Below are 9731 nucleotides of genomic sequence, written 5' to 3'. Positions count from 1 at the left end.
TAAAGGGAAAACGGTGCAAATCAAATATGATTGGTCACATACACATATATTTATCAGATGTTATTGCGGGTGTAGTGAAATGATTGGTTCTTAAAACTGTTTTCGTAATGAGTACGACCCGGAAGTTACGCGCCATGCCTCAATGTGTTTCATTGATGAGGACACAGCCAGCACAGTTTATAAAGACGAGAATACGTATTCTAGCTCAGGTAAACTGCTCCAAAACTGTATTTAATTAATATGGCCTTTTTTACGTGTACACGCGTGTCTGCAGACGCAGGTACAAAGCTGTGTGTTCTTCAGAAAAATTTTTCTTCAAAATATTTTTCGATTTTTTTATTTTATTTAAATATGCAAGTCTATGTTAGCTGTGTAAATGTTGTATGTGAGAATGTGAACGGTCCCAACGACACAGACGCCGACAACTACAGACAGACCTGCAGTTTAAAGACCTGCCACCACTCTCACCAGCTCTCTCTCTACCCAGGGAACTACACAGACCTGCAGTTTAAAGACCTGCCACCACTCTCAACAGCTCTCTCTCTACCCAGGGAACTACACAGACCTGCAGTTTAAAGACCTACCACCACTCTCAACAGCTCTCTCTCTACCCAGGGAACTACACAGACCTGCAGTTTAAAGACCTGCCACCACTCTCAACAGCTCTCTCTCTACCCAGGGAACTACAGACCTGTAGTTTAAAGACATGCCACCACACTCAACAGCTCTCTCTCTACCCAGGCGACCAGAGATATCCTATTACCCAGAAACACACGTACCTACCAGTCCCTGTTCTGAGGTAACATGATGTACCTACCAGTCCCTGTTCTGAGGTAACATGATGGGATCCTACCAGTCCCTGTTCTGAGGTAACATGATGGGATCCTACCAGTCCCTGTTCTGAGGTAACATGATGTACCTACCAGTCCCTGTTCTGAGGTAACATGATGTACCTACCAGTCCCTGTTCTGAGGTAACATGATGTACCTACCAGTCCCTGTTCTGAGGTAACATGACATACCTACCAGTCCCTGTTCTGAGGTAACATGACATACCTACCAGTCCCTGTTCTGAGGTAACATGACATACCTACCAGTCCCTGTTCTGAGGTAACATGATGTACCTACCAGTCCCTGTTCTGAGGTAACACTGATGGGATCCTACCAGTCCCTGTTCTGAGGTAACATGACGGGATCCTACCAGTCCCTGTTCTGAGGTAACATGATGTACCTACCAGTCCCTGTTCTGAGGTAACACTGATGGGATCCTACCAGTCCCTGTTCTGAGGTAACATGACGGGATCCTACCAGTCCCTGTTCTGAGGTAACATGATGTACCTACCAGTCCCTGTTCTGAGGTAACACTGATGGGATCCTACCAGTCCCTGTTCTGAGGTAACATGATGTACCTACCAGTCCCTGTTCTGAGGTAACACTGATGGGATCCTACCAGTCCCTGTTCTGAGGTAACATGATGTACCTACCAGTCCCTGTTCTGAGGTAACACTGATGGGATCCTACCAGTCCCTGTTCTGAGGTAACATGATGGGATCCTACCAGTCCCTGTTCTGAGGTAACATGATGTACCTACCAGTCCCTGTTCTGAGGTAACACTGATGGGATCCTACCAGTCCCTGTTCTGAGGTAACATGACGTACCTTGTATTGTTTTCACAGGATTCTTCTTAGTTTTTGAAAACACTTTGCAGATCTTTGTGACACGACTAATATCCAAACACTAACATTGCAGCCCTCTGAACAGACCCCTTTTTTTTTTTACAGCTTCAGACTGTTGTGTTAATCAATGTATTTCTATGGGCTATAGTAGTAAAGGCCTAAATCAATGTCTCAAATGAAGAGGTTCCCAAAATAAGAAATTTGAGTAGTTAAATTATCCTTGGTATGACTTTCTTAAAACAATTACACGTAATTTTAGAACACCCCCAGAAAAAGTCTTAAGACTCCATATTAATTTATATCAGGACAGTTATTTTATTTTACCAGTTAAGAACTAATTCAACTGGTCATTATCCACGTAGAAGTGGAAACCGAAAACTAACTTGACTGTTATAGACAGGGGTGCAGTTGTCGCTAAGACTCTGATCTGGTGTCAGTTATTCATTTCTCACACTAACGGTTAAGATGAAGGGGAAGTTGATCCTAGATGTGTACCCAGGGGAAACTCCTCCCCCCAGAGCGTTCGATTGGTCTGATTACTACCTGTGAGAATGCACTATAACATGTCAGCCAATAGGAACCAGAGACGGAATTTGTGGGTGTAACAATAGAATTCTAAATTCAGTATTTCATGCTGCATTCACACCCAAGTGGGATGTTGGAATTTACCAGTTTTGTGAAGGCCTAAATAACAGCTGAATGGCTTCACCTGATTTGAACTCATGAGAAACTCCGGATTGGCTCAATGGTTAACAAACAGTGTCGAAATCCATCTGCTTTGTAAACAAAGTGTAAAAAAAAAACATTTTCCCATTGCAATTTAATCTGCTAAAAAAAGCAGGTTATTTTCTTTAGTAGGTGAGGTCAGAGGTCACCATGTGGGAGAAGAAGCGGGCGCTCATGATAGCTTCCCCCACTAGTAGATTACCAGTTGGGAGGCTCTTCTAGTGGATTTCTCCCAGTCGTATGTGTTAAATTCCCACATGGTTATGAACTAAGCATAAGTAATTGAATGTGATCTGTGGGTGCGACGCCCAAAATGAGTTGACTAACAGGAAGAAGAGAAATGACCAGCCTGGTTTTAAACTACATGAACCAGCCAATAGGAACCACAAACACAGGATGTGGGGGTGTCATTGAAAAAAAAGGGAGGGATTTTATTGGTCAATAGTGAGTTCCAGAGATGCATCTGATTCAGTTATTCGTCCGTCGGTTTCCGCCACAGTGGTCTCTCCTCACTGACGTAGATCCCATCCAGGAACTCCCCGATGTCCTTCTTGACCGTGGTGACTTGTTGGATCAGAGTGGCTGGAGGAGAGAGGACAAGATGAGACGAGAGAACGAGGAGAGGAGGAGAGAACGAGAGGAGGAGAGAGAACAAGGGGAAGGAGAGAGAGAGGAAGGAGCGGACGAGAGGAGGAGAGAACGAGAGGAGAGAACGAGAGGAAGGAGAGAACGAGAGGAGGAGAGAACGAGAGGAGGAGAGAACGAGAGGAGGAGAGAACGAGAGGAAGGAGAGAACGAGAGGAGGAGAGAACGAGAGGAGGAGAGAACGAGAGGAGGAGAGAACGAGAGGAGGAGAGAACGAGAGGAGGAGAGAACGAGGAGAGGACGAGGAGAGGAGGAGAGAACGAGGAGAGGAGGAGAGAACGAGAGGAAGGAGAGAACGAGAGGAGGAGAGAACGAGAGGAAGGAGAGAACGAGAGGAGAGAGAGGAGGAGAGAGAGGAGGAGAGAACGAGAGGAAGGAGAGAACGAGAGGAAGGAGAGAACGAGAGGAGGAGAGAACGAGAGAACAAGAGAAGACAAGAATAAAAACTTTAAAAATTGGGCATTTAGGGCTGGTTCAGTTCAAACGTCTCTAATAAGCCCCATAATGCAGGTTAACCCTCTAACGTTGGTTAAAGCCTTGCATGTCAGAAAGATTATAGCATTAAAAAAAGGTTTTTCAAAGTGCAGCATTACAACATGTATTGACTGACATGGTGTGGACCTCGACAGAGAGAGACTCTGGGTAATTCTAACCTCTAATCCTCTTTCTGGACGACCGTTCCCTTCTCAGACACGTAGATTCCGTCCAGGAACTTTCTGATATCCTTGTTTTTGACCGTGGTGGCTTGTTGGATGAGAGCGGCTGGAAGAGAGAGAGAGAGAGGCTGGGGCGGTGAGCAGGGTACTACAGCTTGGAGGGTCACACAGGGGTCAAAGAGGTCAATATACACGCAACTAGTTAGGACTTAGAGCTAGGAGAGGGGAGGATGGGAGAGAGGGGACAGACAGCATCACTACCACCCGGAATTGAGAGAGAGATACACAGTCCGGTTATAGTAGGAGAAAAGGCTATACACCTAAGAATCTAGAATCCCAGTCACTACATTCTAGAATCCCAGTCACTGCATTCTAGAATCCCAGTCACTGCATTCTAGAATCCCAGTCACTGCATTCTAGAATCCCAGTCACTGCATTCTAGAATCCCAGTCACTGCATTCTAGAATCCCAGTCACTGCATTCTAGAATCCCAGTCACTGCATTCTAGAATCCCAGTCACTGCATTCTAGAATCCCAGTCACAACATTGTGATGCTGTAAGAGGTAAATAGAGGGAGAAGAGGCATCATAACAGATGTATTTTGTAGAATAAACACTAAGAACATCAGACTGGGAGAGAGAGCAGAGGGGGTATCTAGGTAATAATTAATACACAGGGTCTGAAGGAAACACTAAGAACATCAGACTGGGAGAGAGAGCAGAGGGGGTATCTAGGTAATAATTAATACACAGGGTCTGAAGGAAACACTAGGACATCAGACTGGGAGAGAGAACAGAGGGGGTATCTGGGTAATAATTAATACACAGGGTCTGAAGGAGGGGGGTGATGTGTGTGTCGCCTCACCAGAGTTAGACACCAGCTCAATATCGTTCCCCTCCAGAATCAACTCATCCTTCTGGGCTGCAGACACGGCACAGGACACACCTGAGAGAGACAGAGAGACAAAGAGAGACAGACAGAGAGACAAAGAGAGACAGACAGAGAGACAGACAGAGACACAGAGAGACAGACAGACACACAGAGAGACAGACAGACAGACAGAGAGACAGACAGACAGAGAGACAGACAGACAGAGAGACAGACAGACAGACAGACAGAGAGACAGACAGAGACAGTCAGCCAGGCATCTCTGCATTGGAAATCGCCACACATCCTGAAGCTAGAGCTTGTAAATGCTCCAGGGTTCTACAGGACTACTACTACCTCTACAGGTAGGTAGGTTATAACTAGGAGAAACATCTGAAAAGATGAATTAAAACAACGTTTCAAACTATTGAGTAGCCCGTTTTCAAAACGCATAGTGCCTCCAGCTCATTGCAAAGTGGTGTGATGCTCTGAAACCTGCCTAACGTTGTCTATATGTACCTGTCGTTGTCTAATAACTGGTGGCCCTGTCACCCCCCCCCCCCACACTCACCCTGCCCCCTCAAGACTCACCCCCCCCAAGACTCACCCTGTCTCATCCGGACCCGGCGGATGTATTTCTCCCCCAGGAAGTTCCTGATCTCCACCAGAGCTCCACTCTCCTGCATCACAACGTTGATGGGGAAATGGGCGTACACCGAGCGCATCTTATAGCGGAAACCCTGGAGAGAGGAGAGAGAGAGGGTTAAACACAGAGCGCATCTTATAGCGGAAACCCTGGAGAGAGGAGAGTTAAAAGAATGAAGAGAGGGGTTCTAGAACGGAGAGGGGGATTCTAGAACGGAGAGGGGGATTCTAGAACGGACAGAGGGGTTCTAGAACGGACAGAGGGGTTCTAGAACGGACAGAGGGGTTCTAGAACGGACAGAGGGGTTCTAGAACGGACAGAGGGGTTCTAGAACGGACAGAGGGGTTCTAGAACGGACAGAGGGGTTCTAGAACGGACAGAGGGGTTCTAGAACGGACAGAGGGGTTCTAGAACGGAAAGAGGGATTCTAGAACGGAAAGAGGGATTCTAGAAAGGAGGGGTCCTACAACATCTGGTGTCAGCGTCTGGTACAGCAACAAACAGTCAGGGTATTTATCAGCTGGTCTGGAGTCAGTGTCACTCACCATGGTAACTAACAGTAGGGTCAACACTCACCATGGTAACTAACAGTAGGGTCAACACTCACCATGGTAACTAACAGTAGGGTCAACACTCACCATGGTAACTAACGGTAGGGCCCAACACTCACCATGGTAACTAACAGTAGGGTCAACACTCAACATGGTAACCAACAGTAGGGTCGACACTCACCATGGTAACTAACAGTAGGGTCAACAGAGACAGGTCAACACTCACCATGGTAACTAACAGTAGGGCCAACACTCACCATGGTAACTAACGGTAGGGCCAACACTCACCATGGTAACTAACGGTAGGGTCAACACTCACCATGGTAACTAACAGTAGGGCCAACACTCACCATGGTAACTAACGGTAGGGCCAACACTCACCATGGTAACTAACGGTAGGGTCAACACTCACCATGGTAACTAACAGTAGGGCCAACACTCACCATGGTAACTAACGGTAGGGCCAACACTCACCATGGTAACTAACGGTAGGGCCAACACTCACCATGGTAACTAACGGTAGGGCCAACACTCACCATGGTAACTAACAGTAGGGTCAACACTCACCATGTTAACCAACGGTAGGGTCAACACTCACCATGGTCACTAACAGTAGGGTCAACACTCACCATGGTAACCAACAGTAGGGTCAACACTCACCATGGTAACCAACAGTAGGGTCAACACTCACCATGGTAACCAACAGTAGGGTCAACACTCACCATGGTAACCAACAGTAGGGTCAACACTCACCATGGTAACCAACAGTAGGGTCAACACTCACCATGGTAACCAACAGTAGGGTCAACACTCACCATGGTAACCAACAGTAGGGTCAACACTCACCATGGTAACCAACAGTAGGGTCAACACTCACCATGGTAACCAACAGTAGGGTCAACACTCACCATGGTCACCAACAGTAGGGTCAACACTCACCATGGTAACCAACAGTAGGGTCAACACTCACCATGGTAACCAACAGTAGGGTCAACACTCACCATGGTAACTCCCTTGATCATGTTCTGGACGTGACTGCAGATGGTCCTGACTGTGGCCAGCTCCTTCCTGTTGCCCCACCATTTATCCACACGCAGCTGGAACACAGAGAGAGAAGAGACACACCTGATGTAAGGGGCTTTATAAATACATGTGACTCGACTACCTGCCGCCCCTCCACTCTAACCACTAGTCTACCCTGCCGCCCCTCCACTCTAACCACTAGACTACCTGCCTCCTCTACACTCTAACCACTAGTCTACCTGCCTCCTCTACACTCTAACCACTAGGCTACCTACCTCCTCTACACTCTAACCACTAGACTACCTGCCTCCTCTACACTCTAACCACTAGGCTACCTACCTCCTCTACACTCTAACCACTAGTCTACCCTGCCGCCCCTCCACTCTAACCACTAGTCTACCTACCTCCTCTACACTCTAACCACTAGTCTACCTGCCTCCTCTACACTCTAACCACTAGACTACCTGCCTCCTCTAACCACTAGTCTACCTGCCTCCTCTACACTCTAACCACTAGGCTACCTGCCTCCTCTACACTCTAACCACTAGGCTACCTGCCTCCTCTACACTCTAACCACTAGGCTACCCTGCCGCCTCTACACTCTAACCACTAGGCTACCCTGCTGTAAACAACAGGATGGCATTAATACCTCTCACTATATAAGGAACTATTTACTCAGTTCTTTTCCCTGCCCAGCGACAGGGCGGCCCAGCGACAGGGCGGCCCAGCGACAGGGCGGCCCAGCGACAGGGCGGCCCAGCGACAGGGCGGCCCAGCGACAGGGCGGCCCAGCGACAGGGCAGCCCAGCAACAGAGGTGCATCTCCCCTGCAGCCGGTCATTTAAAAGATGTTTCTATTATATACACATTAAAGAGTCTCTTCCTTCAGGTTCCCACCACATATCAGGTCCCATCTTCTGACCCGACTTACAAAGCAAGACGTTTATTTTTGCTGTAGTTTTGGTGCAACCGTGACGCTAACGAATCGTCGGGACACTCACTCGTTTCTCTAGAGGCGCTCTCTGAAACAACGATGCAGCCAAGCCTCGTCATTACAACAGTTATCTGGGAGACCTCCCCATAGTCACACAGTACCCCCCTCCCCCCAAAAAACTCCTGGTCGCTCAGCAAAATATTTGTTGTACTTTAGAGCCCTGGGCATGATGAGTACCAGAGCACTAAAATGTAGGGTGAAGCAATCGACAAGTACCCTCTATAGACAAGTCTCCATACGAGTACCCTCTATAGACAAGTCTCCATACGAGTACCCTCTATAGACAAGTCTCCATACAAGTACCCTCTATAGACAAGTCTCCATACAAGTACCCTCTATAGACAAGTCTCCATACCTTTTTGTGCGTCTTGCCCAACAGGCTGAGTTCCAGGTTGATGTGGTTGAACTCCCTGCGGAGAACCCCCCGGGGACCCTTGACGATGACAGTCCGCCCCTTCAGCCTCACCTCGACTGGGGGGGGGGGCACGGCAGAGACATCAGGGGTTAGACACACACACACACACAGAACCAGTAACTAGCTAGACAATCTTAACCAGGCCACTAGAATATATGGCATTAAAACCCAACTATAGTCAGGCTAAAATGCTGGATTGATGAACAGGCACCAGCGATGCCTCTTGAGGATGCCAGCCTGAGACCAACTACAGTAACTTAGCGGAATGGCATTAATAAGTTAGTGTAGTCCTTTTCTAGGGGGCTGAACCAATAACTCACTAGGCAACATAGGTAAACATTTGACTCTATAGTCTGGTTTAAAAAAAACAATTCCTTAAATTAGTCTGATAGATTTCACGGTTAATCTACCTATTGATAAGATTCCAAGCGGATTTTAAGGAAGAAGTTAAAAACTCACCACCGTCGGGGATATCCACAGTCTGGTTGCTGAGAATGGTCTTCATTCTGGGGTTATAGACAAGAGAGTCAAATTAGGCTGAGTTGACGATTACAAAACATTATATTAACCATCTGACGTTACTGAGCGGACTGGGGATTTCAGGACGGAGTTTTAAATGACTTTAGTTAAACTAACTAGGTTAGGTATCTCGCAACATCATGTGTGTGTGTGTGTGTGTTTACACGACTGTCATATTTAGGTAACTCGTTGTTGATAACGTCATGCAATACGTAACCCGGTACATCCGGTTGACTTAGTAGTAAAACGTTAATAAAAAAAAGACGCAGAAGGAAACTAGTCAACTATAACAAGACAGGCAATGCAATGCAACTAACCAGTCAGATAGCGAGTCATGAACACTGTCCACTCCCCTCTCCCAAACAACTTTTATAACCTACACATGTTAATTAAAACGGTCTGGAACAATGCGACCATGTACATACAAGACAAACGTTATATGTTACACATTGAGCATTATTCACGTTGCCCTGGTTACTAAAAGACGGATAGGCAGGCATGGAGGGCCGACTGCGGCCTAGGATAGAGGGCTGGGTGGCAAAACAAACTATATATAGTTATAGCGACTGGTTTTGGTGGTGGAAATAACAACTGCGAAACGTCAATATACATATGGCAAATACGTAAAGGTGAAAAATTAGGCGTTTAAGATATCGAGGAGCACAGATGGAGTTTGATTTTCAGCGATAGAAACGTTATCCACCATTTCTTACCTCGCCGGTAGTTGAGGAAAGGACGAAGGAAGGACGTCAGCACGCAATTGTAGTCTTCGTACGTGCTCACGTCATCACGGCGCTACGCGTTGGATCAGACGTAACTAAACAATTGATGATGATGATGATGATGGATACAAAATACTGCGATATATTGATCAATTATACGTCTTTGGTCCCCAGGGGGGAGAAAAAAAAACATCGCATTTAGAATAAATCCGGATATAAAAAATAATCGAGATCAATTGATTCATTAAGTAGCGGACGAAATCATTTATTATTTTCTAAATTGTATTTTAAT

The 9731-nt window shown here is 46.7% G+C and overlaps 1 protein-coding gene across 1 annotated transcript; it reads right to left on the bottom strand.

Moving 5' to 3' along the window:
- Nucleotides 1-2800: 2800 nt before the first annotated feature.
- On the bottom strand, nucleotides 2801-9519 carry LOC124028971 (60S ribosomal protein L9). Its single transcript, XM_046340853.1, has 8 exons — nucleotides 9431-9519; nucleotides 8658-8704; nucleotides 8139-8254; nucleotides 6768-6863; nucleotides 5177-5309; nucleotides 4567-4647; nucleotides 3700-3808; nucleotides 2801-2983 (listed from the first exon to the last, which is right to left on the bottom strand). The coding sequence occupies exons 2-7, from the start codon at nucleotides 8701-8703 to the stop codon at nucleotides 3702-3704; spliced, it is 579 nt and encodes a 192-aa protein (XP_046196809.1). The 5' UTR covers nucleotide 8704; nucleotides 9431-9519; the 3' UTR covers nucleotides 2801-2983; nucleotides 3700-3701.
- Nucleotides 9520-9731: the final 212 nt, after the last annotated feature.

The sequence above is a fragment of the Oncorhynchus gorbuscha genome, unplaced genomic scaffold (assembly GCF_021184085.1).
Source record: "Oncorhynchus gorbuscha isolate QuinsamMale2020 ecotype Even-year unplaced genomic scaffold, OgorEven_v1.0 Un_scaffold_5145, whole genome shotgun sequence".
NCBI lineage: Eukaryota > Metazoa > Chordata > Actinopteri > Salmoniformes > Salmonidae > Oncorhynchus > Oncorhynchus gorbuscha.
This window is presented reverse-complemented; position numbering and strand designations above follow the sequence as displayed.